Raw genomic sequence first — 14143 nt, 5'->3', positions numbered from 1 at the left:
TTCTCTTTCTACTAGGATATTTTTTTTAGGCTAATTTTTTTTTTATTTTGCTGGAGGGGAAATTACACCTAGGGACATCATAACATTACCATACTTTCACTTAAGAAAAATGATTTTGTTTAAGTGAAAATATACCTAAGGCAAATCCTTTCACTTTAAGCAGTCAATCCAAAAAATAATATTTCATTTATCATATACAAGCAAAAAATCAAGAATGACTTAAACATCAAAAAATAGTACAAAAGCAAAGTTTTAAAACAAACATATCCCAATATAAACACTACCATAATCATATATCACACATCTTAGTTATGATTTTTGAATGTTAACTTCCTTAAACGCTCTTACTAAAATTTGTATTCCTCTTTATCTTAGAATCTTGAACAACATTTCCCAAATATATAAAATCCATGAGGAAAGATCCTTAGAAAACAAAAACCCTTCTTAGATAAACTTTTAAAAATAAATAGACTTAGACTTATCTATTCACATATCTAATATGATAATAAAGTTCTTCCTTCGTTATCTAATTTGATAGAGTTCCTCCTTCATTGTCAGTTTCCTCTTACCACTTTTGGATCTAAAAACAAAACAAAAAAAATAGTAAATTAACTTAAGATAAAACTTAAAAGAGAATGGTAGTAAAAGATAGAGAGTTTGTGAAAATCAACTATCTAACTATCTTATTTGTAGATTTCAAGTAATAGTTAAAAATATTATAATATCTTTATATTATATTATTTATATATATTCCTTATTCGTTGTAAAAATAATATATATATATATATATATATATATATATAAAGAAAAATAATCATTTTCTATGTAATAGTATTAAGTACTAAAGAAAAAAAATACTCTATTTATCTTGTAGAAGAAATATTTTAAAAAAAAAACTAATCGAATAAAATTCTTATGCAAAGTAAAAGAAAAAAAAATCTTGTGTGATTTGATTGAACTCAAAGTGTAGAATATGTTATTGTGTTGCAATTCATAAAATGTGTATATTACAAACGAAATCTTACAAGTTATTAATTCTATACAACTAGATATACCATCATCAAATAAATTGTCTTTATGTATAAAAATATAATATTTTATATTTTATATTTCAATTTTTTTATATAAAAACCAAGAAGTTATATATATCTCATAAATGATTAGCATGAAACACATGAACATGGAAACAGATTTTCAAGACATATCAATACAACTTTTTTGGATATTTCTTTCCATAAGAAACCAAAATGTTTAAATAAAAAATAAAATTAAACATATTTTCTACGAACCCTTATGATATATATGTGTGTGTATTTCATTATAACATAACAAGTTATCAATTACTAGTGAGTTTTATTTTTAAATTAAGACTAAATCACAAATATGGTTTTTGTTCACTAATTAACTTTGTCTGTAAGTTTAAAATATCTCTTTGTTGATTAAAGTTAACAAATTGAAGTATATTTATTAGTTTATATATATGGTACGACTTTATGCATTGGTCGGTTGATAGACCTAAAACAAAGCAGAAAAGACCCAATTTTAATGTCAAATATGAGGCCGAAATCAAACCTTCGAAAAGTCCATTTTCTACCTAAATCTACCTGCTCAGTCTTATACTTCAGAAAGAAAAAAAAGAAAAATGATAGAAACAATTTGATAAGTGGAGAAATATGTCGAGAAATTGCTTTTTCAGATGAGTGAAAAGAGAAGAAAAAAAAAAGAGATGAATAACTTATATAAAAATATACAATTAAAATAATTATATTCTAAAAATAAATCATGTTTAAAATATTTGGAAGAAAGAATAAAAGAGGTGGTTAATTCAATTATTTCAAAAATAAAAATAATAAAAACTAACAATTACCCATAAAAAATAGTAATAAATTACGTTAATTGTCTTGAAGATAGTGACATTATAAAAATATTTTTCCAATATGTAATGTTAAAAAGGAGTTAGTACAATAAGATTTAAACCATTAGAGAGATAAAAATAGAAATAAAATAAAAACCGAATATGCCTGTATTTGGAAAGATGTTAAATGTAATTTTACTCTTCATTTTTCTAAAGAATTCATTATGAAAATTATTTAATTTTTAAGAGTTACTTTTATGTATGCAAACTCATATATATACTTTTATGTATATATATATATATATATATATATATATATATATATATATATATATATATATATATATATATATATATATATATATATATATATAAATGTACTTTTATGTACCTCATTTCATTTCTTCTAATTCATTTCTTTCTTTGAGTGGTCTTTCAAAGTTTTTTTTTAAGATTCTCACATGAAATAGGTGTAAATATTCACTTTAAATTTGTACATGACAGTCCCATCAGATATCAAAATCAGACACTCGTTTATCGGTTTTTAATATGTGAAAGTGTAGCTTCGAAAATCAATTTGGAGTGCAAAATATGAATCGGATTTTGAGATCCATTGTTCTCTCTTTCGTGTTTCCACATCCGAGAGCTTCAATGCTATTAAAATGGTTTTTGCTTTACAAATCCGATTCAGTATAATTTACTGCATCACTTTACATTACTTTAAAATGTTTAATTTTTTTATTTATAAATATTTAATGAGATAATTTTTAAATTTTTTAGGTTATTTTAAAATGTTTAGTTATATTATTTATAATATAAAAATTTGTTTTCTTGAAATATTTTATTATATTATTTTTAAATTTAAAAGTTTGTTTATTTTCAATATAAAAGTTTATTAGATTCATTTTAAAATGTTTAATTATATTATTTATAGATGTTTGAATAGATAATATGTATACAATAATTTGTATGAATATTTTAAATTCATTAAAAATATAAATTTATTTAAAATTAATATCAAAAGATTATAAAAATTATTATGCAGTTTTAAGTATTATTATCTTTTTGGTGCTATTTTTTTGAAGTTTATTAGATTATTTTTTTTATTTTATAATTTAATTATAAATATTTAATTTATTTTACTAGTTTTTAATTTTGTTAAAATTTTGTTATAAAATAAATTATATGATTTTTTTAATTTATTTAAAGAAATATGTATGCTCAGAAATTTGCACTTAAACACTAAAAAACTGTTTTTAAATGAATCTTTCACCATTCCTTTTTTTCGTTTTTTAAAATATTAAATAGTTTTAAATAAGGGTTATTCGAGAATTATCTAAAAATTTACAGGTGCAAGAGGAAAGGATTGGAAGTTCAGGATAAAACTGAATTAAATTATCATATGGGCTAAAGCCCAAACAATAGAGAATGAAAAAAATAAAGTGACCCATTCATTTATGAAAGCGACAAGAGAGGATTAAGTAATGGGAGTTACTCCCTCCACCACCACCAACCACTTCCTGCACCTCCCCATACCTAATTTGTCCTTCTATAAAACGGATGTCAATATCCATTTCACCTTCAACGGATGTTGACATCCGTTTAATAAATTTTTAAAAAGTATTTTATTTATTATTTAAATAATAATATATACATTAAATTAATAATAATTATTTTATTAAATAAAATAAAATAAATTTATAAATAATTAAATAATAATTTTTAAAAAATTAAATAACATTTATATATTAATTTAAAATATAAAAAATTAAAAACAAAAAAACAAAAAAAGGCAACGGATGTGGCACATCCGTTTTAATATATTTATAAAAATTTTTTAATTATTATTTAAATAATAATACATAAATTAAATTTAATAATAATTATTTTATTAAATAAAATAAAATTAATTTATAAATAATTCAGTAATAATTTTAAAATAATTAAATAATATTTATACATTAATTTAAAATAAAAAAAATTAAAAAAAAAAACTAAAAACCAAAAAAAAAATGCAACGGATGTCGCCACATCGATGTGGCACATCCGTTTTAATATATTTATAACAAATTTTTTAATTATTATTTAAATAATAATACATAAATTAAAATTAATAATAATTATTTTATTAAATAAAATAAAATTAATTTATAAATAATTAAGTAATAATTTTAAAAAAAATAAATAATATTTATATATTAATTTAAAATACAATAAATTAAAAAAAATTAAAAAAAAAAAACTCAACGGATGTGTCACATCCGTTGAAGAATTTTTTCTTCAACGGATGTTGACATCCGTTGAAGAAAAGAGGTGGGGTGTAGGATATTTTAAAATATAAAGGATAGTTTTGAAATTTTAAAAAACTGTGGTGGTACAGGGAGAAAAGTGGGGTGGTGTAGGGAGCAACACCCTTAAGCAATAAGTAAGAAAATTGCTTTTTGAACTTCCTGCCCGAAAAGTTGAAAAATGCTTATACAATTTAGAATATGTGTTTAGATTTGAAATATGTTTTCAGGTTTATCATCTATGTATACATTCAGATATATATTTTAAATTACATAGTTCAACAAAAATATTCTTTAATAATTTACAAAAATTCCAAATTTAGAAATATATATTTCAAATTTCTAAATTACAATGTAGTTTTGAAACAAATATACATTTTAAATTATATAATCTATAATATATTTTTAGATTATGTAATATGAAAATATATTTTCAAATATATAATTGATAAGCTATTTTCACATTACATAATTAGACAATTCTCTAAATTATACAATCTAAAATACATTCTAAACTATACAATCTAAAGTACATTTTTAGATTGTATAAAAATATATTATAAATTATACAATCAAATTACATTTATTGAGATACATTTTTTGAATTCTTGATTAATTTAGAATAATTTTTTGGATTATGTAATGTTGAAGATTTTTTTACTCGTGGACAATTGGAACTTTTCTCACATCCATGGAAGAGAAGGAAGAAGGTATGGAGGTGCTAAGAGAAATTCCCACAAAACCAATGGTTTATGCAAAACGAAAGGGAAGGCATCCACTATTTACACTCCCCATTTTTCTATGTACATTTCCCTTTTAGTTTCTTTTATTTAAAATAACATCTTTATTCCTATTTTTAATATTCTCTTCAAAATACCTTAATCCCTTTTGTAATTCACTTTCATGTGATTTTAGTTCCTCAAATAATGCTTTGATACTATGTGAAGAGTAATTAAAATTATGTTTGTTTCTCTCCAATTATAATAACACCACATTATCCCTTCTTTTAATTGGATGTCTTTTCAGAGATACTTTCAAAAACAAGTTTTTGTTTTCTTAATATTTTGAAAATTATTTTATGAAATACGGTTGATTTTCATATTTATTAGAAATAAATTTTGCAATGGAAAGAAAATATAAGTATATTTTGAAGTAAAAGAGAAGAAATGGTTTTAGGAAACATTTTTCAAGCGCTCTATTTTTCATGAAATGGATTATCATAGTTTTTTTAATAATATGAAAAGTATTGTCTATAACAGGTTTTTATTTTAAATATTATGATAACTACTTTTTGAAATTTAATTATAAGAAATTAAGTGTGTTTTGGAAAATACTTTGCTACAAATAAAATGTGTTAAAAAAATTTGGGTTGATGAAAATAATATATCTTGGAAAAAAGTCCTACATAAATGTAGGATGAGTAATGGAATGGATGATGTCAATTATATAATAGATTTAAAGCAATGATGTTTACACGTTTCAAGTAAAAAAGAAAACACTTTTAAGTCTATATTTAATTTTCTTTGCTTCGGAAAGCGTAAGTATATTTGGAATCAAACTGACACAGGAGAGTGGTCTATATGTTATACAAATTTTCACATTATATTATTTTGTGGTTGTCATTAGTAACAATTGTGGTTTTTTATTCCATTTTGGAGTTTCCACCTTATATTCTTATATTGATTATTTTTATTTATTTCTCTATTGGTAGGGTAATTCCTAAGGGTAAAAATATTGATGTTCTTCATTTGTCATAATGGTATCAAGGTTTATGGTTTACTAGGATATTCTTATTATGTTTTGTGGTTGCAATTTAGTCCACACAAAAAAAAGTAGTTTTTTGGTTTTGGAGAGTAATCCTTGGTTTGTGAAGTTGCAATGACATTTGCAAGTGTAGTCAAATGCAACATAGATAAATTTGACGAGAGGATCAATTTTGGTTTGCATCAATCAAGTCAAAGATGTGTTAATACAATCTAAATTACATAAGACGTTGTAAAGAACACAAAAATTAACTAATATTGATGCAAAGTATGTAGTGATTATACACGAGCATGGATTAGTATTAATGCAAATAAATAGTGAAAGAAAATTCTTCAAATTATTTAATTCCAAGTGAGTATACTATTTATGGTGAAGTATGAATGATTGTTGGTGTAGGAAATGTAAAAAGAAAGATGTGTTTATTTTAATAATGATGGAGATTGTATGATGAAAATAATACATCTTGAAAAGTGTTACATTAAAAAATAAAGTTGATGATAATAGCTATATAATGGACTTAAAGTCCATAACATTTAAATGTCCCGGGTAAAAAATATTTTAAGCTTATATTTGATTTTTCTTATATTCTTATAGTAGATATTATGAGGTTTGGTTAAATTCTTATTTTGGAGGGTGTGTGTATACTTAGGGTCAAAGGACATGAAACAATGATATATGTGTTCTAAAAGTTTTCACATAATATTATTCTCTGGTCGTTGTTAGATAACAATTATGATTTTTCTCAGGTTTTGAAGTTTTCACATTATATTCCTGTATTAATTATTTTTATTTTATTTTTCCATAAGTAAGATATAGACATTGGTGTTTTTCATGACATTTTTTTCTATCAAATTCTTTTTTCAAAATTTAAATAGAGAAACTAGTATTTTAGGAACTGTTTTTAGAAATATTTATTTATATTTTAGAATGTATTTTTTAAAACACATTGTTATACAAAATTGAAAAGAATGTTCTAAAAAGTATTTTCTGAATGTAAACATGTTTTAAGAAAAATACTTTCTTGATTGTTAAAGAGTGTTTTGAAAAATATTTTTCAAGAGATTTTTTTTCTCTTTTTTTCGAAATACACATTCATTTCATTTTTTTAACATGCTTGAAAATATTTTCCAAAACATGAAACAACAAGAAGAAAATAAGGTTAGTCGTGTCATTATAAAATGAAAGAACCAAAAAGAGAGTGTAAATAGATAAATATTAAGAAAAATAACAAAGCAAAACAAAAATGATATAAAAGATTAGAAACGTGTAAAATGGGCTTGATCCAAATATCACGAAAGAAAAAAGTTATTTCTCTTTGCACCTCTTTCAGTTTTTATATTTTTTAAATATAATTTCTTAAACCTAATATTCACCAGATACTGTCGAAAGATTTGTAGATGCATTTACGAAATTATAATTTTTTATTTTCTTTTCATTTTAATTTATGATTTTGTCTCTTTTTTTCGTGCTATTTTTAGTCTCAAAATTTTAAGAAAATACAGGCAATGTTGATTCAATTATCAGTCTTACTTATTTTTGTTCATTTTATTTTTAGCTAATTGAACCTTATACCCAATATTTATGTAAGGTACCATAAAAATAATTTAAAGGTACCATAAAAAATAATTTAACGGATCAAAATATAAAATAAAATATCAGAAACAACGTAAAATTAAAAATTGGACAAAAGTTATAGATTTTTTTTAAATCCAAGGAATATAATCGTAAAAACAGTATTAAATTTCGTGAAGTATTAATGGCATTCCATCATTCTATTTGTTTCTTAAATATATTTAACACTTGTTTTTTAAATATCACTTGGAGAAATATATTATGTATTAGTTAAATAAAAAAAAGTGTTAACTCAAAGAAAAAAAAAAGGTTGAGATCATCCAAATAAATGACTAGAAAAAAAAGAGGAAAAAGAATATATTCATCTTTTCGTTGTGTTGTTTTAGCTGAAATAGAGTGATAGTGTTATAAATTCTTTGATTGGTAATTTTGTTTGGTGGACAATACTTGTTTTGAGATAATATCCTAAACTTTAATATGTGTGATCTTTAGAAGGGCTTTGGCATGTTCCTACAAAGTTGCAAGTATATATACCATTCTAGCATCTTATTAAATACCATTGCCACATTCAATGTAAAGAATGCAAGCAAAAACTATATTATTTCAATCTCATATCTTAGTAAAATTGGAGATAAAAATAATTATACAGGATGTTCTAATATATTTAAAGTTAAATATGGTTTTTATTTCTAAGTTAATATAAAAATAGTGTTTTGTACATAAAATAAATTATAAAGCATTTTTTTTACATATCATAAAAGTCAAAGTAAAATATTCTTCCATTAAACGAAATATATTATAGTTTTCAGTTTCCTCTATCGAATGAAAAATATTTCATGTATTGTTAGTTGGAAAATATATTTTACATGATTGTGAAGAGACTAAATACTTTATAATTTAATTTAAAAATGAAATAATTAATAGGTAAAATATAAAGAAGAAATGGAATTGAAATTGGATGAATATGTAAGAAGCATAAGGGGCAGCGAAGAAGGTGAAGGGAAATGATGTATAAGACAGATTTTGGCCATTCATGTATGTTTGGTTGGGAACTGCTATCATATTTATTAAGGGTCTGACATTTTATGTCTAAGTAATACCCATAGAAGATTATGGGTCAGAAACAACATCATTGGAGGACACAAGGGACAAGGAGGGACCTATGGGTCTTAAACACATTAGGCAAATGGCCCCACCTGTTTTCGATTAGGGTTTACAATTATTTCCTACTTTTGGAGAAAACTATTAATTAATCACTCAAATCAAATAAAAGTTTCACTAAGTTATTATTTTTTTTCTCAATCAATACTATAATAAAGTAACCAAGTATGAATAATTTCATCTATTATTTTTCTCACCCATCTTAATATTCTCATAGTTCAATATTTATTGCTATATACTTTTTACAGTCTCTATAAGACAATAATAATTAATTCATACCTATTAAATTGGTTTATGTAGTTAATATTATTAAATTTGACTGTAGTTATAATATTTTCCCTTGGCTACCTGAAAATTAGTATTAGGAGGGTAACAGTAGTAAAATTAACATCTATTACATATATATAAACTAAAACCATTAAGGCTATTTTACTAAAGAAATAATTAAAAATACGCAATTGAAGAGTCTTATTAAAAGTGACAATAAAGTTTCAAAAGGCCATTTTAAAAAAGTATGTTAGAATGGGTAGTGCTAGCAATTTCTTTTATAGATTAATATCAGGGTTCTAATAAAATAATTGCATGCATTGATAATGAATTGGCTCATACATCTAATTAACTTGTCAAAGAAGTTAAATTGTCTTGATCATTTACCTCTAGTTATTTCGTAATTTATTTCACATAACTTTGTTTACAATTATTTTCATTAAAATTGTAAACTTTCTTAATTTTGTTGATTTGTAAAATTTATAAAAGAATGTCAATGTTGTGAAACAATAAGATATAACAAGATTCAAAGAAAATTTATTTTGAAAAAACTGTCAAAACATCATCATGGGAAAATTAAATCAGATAAATGGCAAGAATTAAAAAAATGTATAATAAAAACCGTGAAATAATAATTCTTTTTAAACATTTAAAAAAGTCATTTAAAAAAGCTTAAATGCTTACTTCGTTCCCATGTTAAGGGGTGAATTTCTGTTTAGTACACAGTTTTAAAAATGCTTCTATTTTATACTAAAGTAGTATAAATTGTATCAATTAGATCCCTTCCGTTAAATTCACATAAACGGAGTTAACTCTGGCTGACGAATCTACACTTTTTCTTCTCTCCTCTACATTTCCTGCAATGTTCTAGCTTTTTCTCTCTCTCCATTCTTCCTCACATCAAATTCAACACAAACAAAAGAGAGAAACATGAAACCCAACGAAAACGTGCCAATACTGACCAAGACAGACTCTGAGGTTAGCAGCCTCTCCCAATCCTCACCGCCCCGCTCTCCCCGCCGGCCCGTATACTGCGTCCAAAGCCCTTCCTGTGAGTCTGCCTCCACTCGCTTTTCCGGCTCCCGCAAGAGCAGCTCCACCAACCGCAAGGGCCCATGGAGGCCCTGGAAGGACCACTTCCACGCCATCGAGGAAGAGGGTCTCCTTGACGCCCACGATAATGCCCAACATGGCTTCCCTCGTCGCTGCTATTTCCCGGCATTCATCTTCGCCTTCCTCCTTCTCTTCTCCTTTTTCTCTCTCATTCTCTAGGCCGCAAGTCGTTCCCCACCACAGATATTGCCACTGCTGCTGCAATCTCTGAGGGTCTGAACTCTATGAAGTCAATTCCTGCATTGGATTCCCATTCCTCAAATTATCATCTCTACTTCCTCACTAGCATTTATTTATTATTGCTGCAGAGAGTTAGGATGGAGTACAGACAGGTACCTCTCACAGTACTCAGTATAAGCTTGGAGGATTGCAAAATTGAAGCTCCCATTGAAGCTTCATCATCATTGATCTTCTGAAGGAAATAGTCAATGAAGGAAAATGGGGTAATTGCCTGCATTCTCCACTTCAATGTGTTCAGAACAAGAAGCTTCATTCTCTGAATTGTTTTGGCTTCAAATATATACTTAGATTCACCCACCTAATTAGAAATTACAAGATCAATGCATGTAGAATTAAAAACATTTATCTCAGTGCATGATTGGAAAAACAATTATTTCTTGGACTCAACTCTCCTAGAAAATCAGCAAGTGGATCTACAAAATAAACTGAATCAAACATGCAATTAATAAGTTCATAAACCAAATCATCAGATTGAAATCATTTACCTACAAATCAAGAGATGTAGGAACATCAGTCTCTTCCATTTTGGCTGCCAAAGATATGAAACCTACAACCAACAATTTCATTGTCCAAACTCGTTGCTTCTGCCAATAAAAAGATCCGATCAAAAGCCATTCAAGACTAAATCAAATAAAAAAAACATTTTCTTTTCTTTGTATAAAATAATTGACATACTGGTAACTCATAAACAGAGAGGAAACTGTCCAAGTAATTTATGGATAAATACGCACAGAGAGGTCCAAAACCAAAGTGTTCTCAGACTTGTGAAACAGATAGATTCAATCATTAGTTAGAAAATAGTAAATAACAGTCAATGATCAATGATCAATCCTTATTGCAAAGATCAAATAGCTTCACACTGATGCAAAAGTGAAATGCTAATCTGAAGTATAAAGTATGGATTGATAAAATAATCCCAATAAAAAAAAGTCAAAATATACAAGAGATTCAGATTCATCAATTGGATGATCTCAAACAGAAAATGAGGCATACTCAAATCCAAATAAAACTCTTTAAAACAAGGTCATCAAAAGCAGAAGTGAGGATTTTCATAAACCCCGATCAAGATTAGAAGAAAGAGAGAGAGAGAGTGTGTGTGTGTGAGTGTGGGGTTAGGAGACAAAAGGAGGGTTTGAGCGCCAAAGCCACATAAACTAAGGAACAGTGTATACCAAACCGCAAGTGGAGGTGCTAAGCCGTGAATTGGTGGGAGGGGGGGTTTGTGAGTCACTGCGGGTGGAACTCTGTGTTGGAATGGGTGGTGGCGAGGGTGCCGATGGTTGCATGGCCACTGTACGTAGAACAGCACGTGAACAGGGAGGTGATGGTGGGAGAGATGAAGGTGACTGTTGGCGTGAATCAGAGGGTAGGAGATGGGTTTGTGAGTGCAGAGGAGAATAGAAAAAGTGAGGAAGAAGAACAGAAAAAGCTGGAACATTGCAAGAAATGCAGAGGAGAGAGAAGAAAAAGTGTAGATTCGTCAGCTAGAGTTAACTCCGTTTATGTGAATTTAACGGAAGGGATCTAATTGATACAATTTATACTACTTTGGGATAAAATAGAAGCATTTTTAAAACTGGGTACTAAACAGAAATTCACCCCTTAACATGGGGACGAAGTAAGCATTTAAACCTTTAAAAAATGAATATTCTGAAAGAGTGTGATGTTGGAAAGTTAAGGCACTGACACCCTAATGCATAGACATAAGATAATCAAATGATCAACGTCTAATGACTTTTAAATCATTAAAAAACTCATTTTGAAAAGATCTTTCTTGTATCCATATGACATTATTGGAGAGTCAACAAGCCGACGTTATATCAACATAAATGTTAGATTGTCAAAGGAACTTATGTCTAATGTTGTTTAAATTATTAAAAAATTAAACTGAAATGATCTTGTCTTGTACACATATGACGTCAGAAAGTCCAGGGGCCAACGTCATATCGCATAAGACGTTAGATGGTTAGGGGGACTAATGTCTAATTGTGTTTGAATCATTAAAACTGTAGTGTGAAATTCATTTTTCAGTACACAAGTTTAAGGGGGGTTAATGTCTATTTAAAAAAGTTAGTTGGAAAATGAATGTTCTTAAAGAGTATGATGTTGGAAAGTCAAGACATTGACGTCATAATGCATTAGACGTCATAACGCATTAGACATCAGATAATCAAGTGATTAATGTCTAATGACTTTTAAATCATTAAAAAACTATTCCTGAAAAGACCTTTCTTGTATCCATATGAGGTAGGGTACAAGAGTGAGATGAACTATTTCCATTATGGTATTATGGTACAGTGATGCTCATGGTGTTGTTCATGACTGAGATAGCCATGATGGTAGTGTATATATGATGATAATCATGGTACTTGAGATGCTCCAAGTTATGTTATGTTGATAGTGGTTACTATAATGGTTATAGTAAGTAGTTGGCATTGGTGCTAATGAGTGGATAGACGAAGAGTCTATGTGTGAGATGTTAGTGATGACATCAAGGGTTAGAGATCAAGGATCGATGATCAAAGTTCAAGGATCGGGGATCGATGATCGAGTAATTCAGTATGATTGAATTATTTATGTTAGAGGATTAGGAATCATATTGTTATTACTACTATGTATGGGGCGTTTAATTATGGTTGATATAATCAGAAAATATTACACAGGTAGAATAAATATTAGTACAAAAATCGCGTATAACGTCACACATTCAACGTCTCATAACAGAACAACCAACGTTAACAATGACCGATGACATTGTTGTAAATAAATTCAATCGATCCACGTTGTTTTTGAACACAACTCGCCGTTTAAAATAAATTAATGTCCTAACCAGCACCAACTCGACGTAAAACAATGAACTTAGTAATCACATACCGTCAGCTTAGAAAACATCAGACGTTCAATTCAAAATAAATAAATACTAAATAGTGATTTGCTTCCGATTGTTTACTGCCATCCACATATGACGTAGACTGTAACAAAAATTGGACGTTTTATATGACAGCCAACAGTTATTGTTTTTATTTTTCTTTTAATTCAGCCGAAAAAATGTCACATTGATCAGGGCTTCAACATTTTATTATGTACATGAAGCCAAAGGGTCACCCCATAACAAATATTACGTAAAAGAATTAAAAAGGAATATACTCTTTGGCTTTTGGCTGACAAATGTTACGTTAAATCCCCAAACAAATCGACGTATAATTAGTGGTTTAAAAGAAAAAAAGAATTAAAAAAGAAGTAACTCTTTGGCTATTGGGTGACAAATATTACGTCGATTCCTAATCGAATTCGACGTACTATTGGTGTTTAAAAGAAAAAAGAAAAAATAATTAAAAAGATAGTAACTCTTTGGCTTCTGGCTAACAAATAATACGTCGATTCCCAATTGAATTCGACGTACTAATGGTGATTTAAAAGAAAAAAGAAAAAGGGGATTTATCATGACCAACAAACTTATAAGGGAGGCATCAAGTAGTGGTCGAATTTGACGTTAATATCTTCATTTGGATACCAGACTAGCCAAATGTTATTTCCCACGCAAAGATAACGTCAACTAGGGTCTAAATTAACGTGAATATCTTCGTTTGAAATAACAACATTTATATTTCCCATGCAAAGTTACGTCCAGTTCTCTCCAAATTCGATGTGAATATCTTCGATTAACATTTAGATTTTCAAATTTTCAAATGGGCCTTTTATGAACTTAATAGATTTGAGTGTGTATATATATATATATATATATATATATATATATATATATATATAGAATTTATAAATCTCTTCCTGTATCATTGCATAAGAAACTATATTCTTAAACCCTAACTCTCTGTAAAATCTTTTTCTCAAATGACTTCTTCATCTTCACGGCGTGGAAAGAAGG

The 14143-nt window shown here is 27.1% G+C and overlaps 1 protein-coding gene and 1 pseudogene across 1 annotated transcript; one reads left to right on the top strand and one right to left on the bottom strand.

Moving 5' to 3' along the window:
* The first annotated feature begins 9837 nt into the window (after positions 1–9837).
* Positions 9838–10179, top strand: LOC124838093 (uncharacterized). The gene has a single exon (XM_047313612.1). The coding sequence runs from the start codon at positions 9838–9840 to the stop codon at positions 10177–10179; it is 342 nt and encodes a 113-aa protein (XP_047169568.1).
* Position 10180: 1 nt separating this feature from the next.
* Positions 10181–11016, bottom strand: LOC124838092 (cyclin-D4-1-like; annotated as a pseudogene).
* Between the last annotated feature and the right edge of the window lie 3127 nt (positions 11017–14143).

Source organism: Vigna umbellata, chromosome 5 (genome assembly GCF_029865625.1).
Source record: "Vigna umbellata cultivar VRB3 chromosome 5, Vumbellata_1.0, whole genome shotgun sequence".
NCBI classification, from domain to species: Eukaryota; Viridiplantae; Streptophyta; class Magnoliopsida; order Fabales; family Fabaceae; genus Vigna; species Vigna umbellata.
This window is presented reverse-complemented; position numbering and strand designations above follow the sequence as displayed.

Bases quoted from the DNA above. Each gene is read 5' to 3' on its own strand.
- LOC124838093 (XM_047313612.1), top strand. From the start codon at position 9,838: ATGAAACCCAACGAAAACGTGCCAATACTGACCAAGACAGACTCTGAG.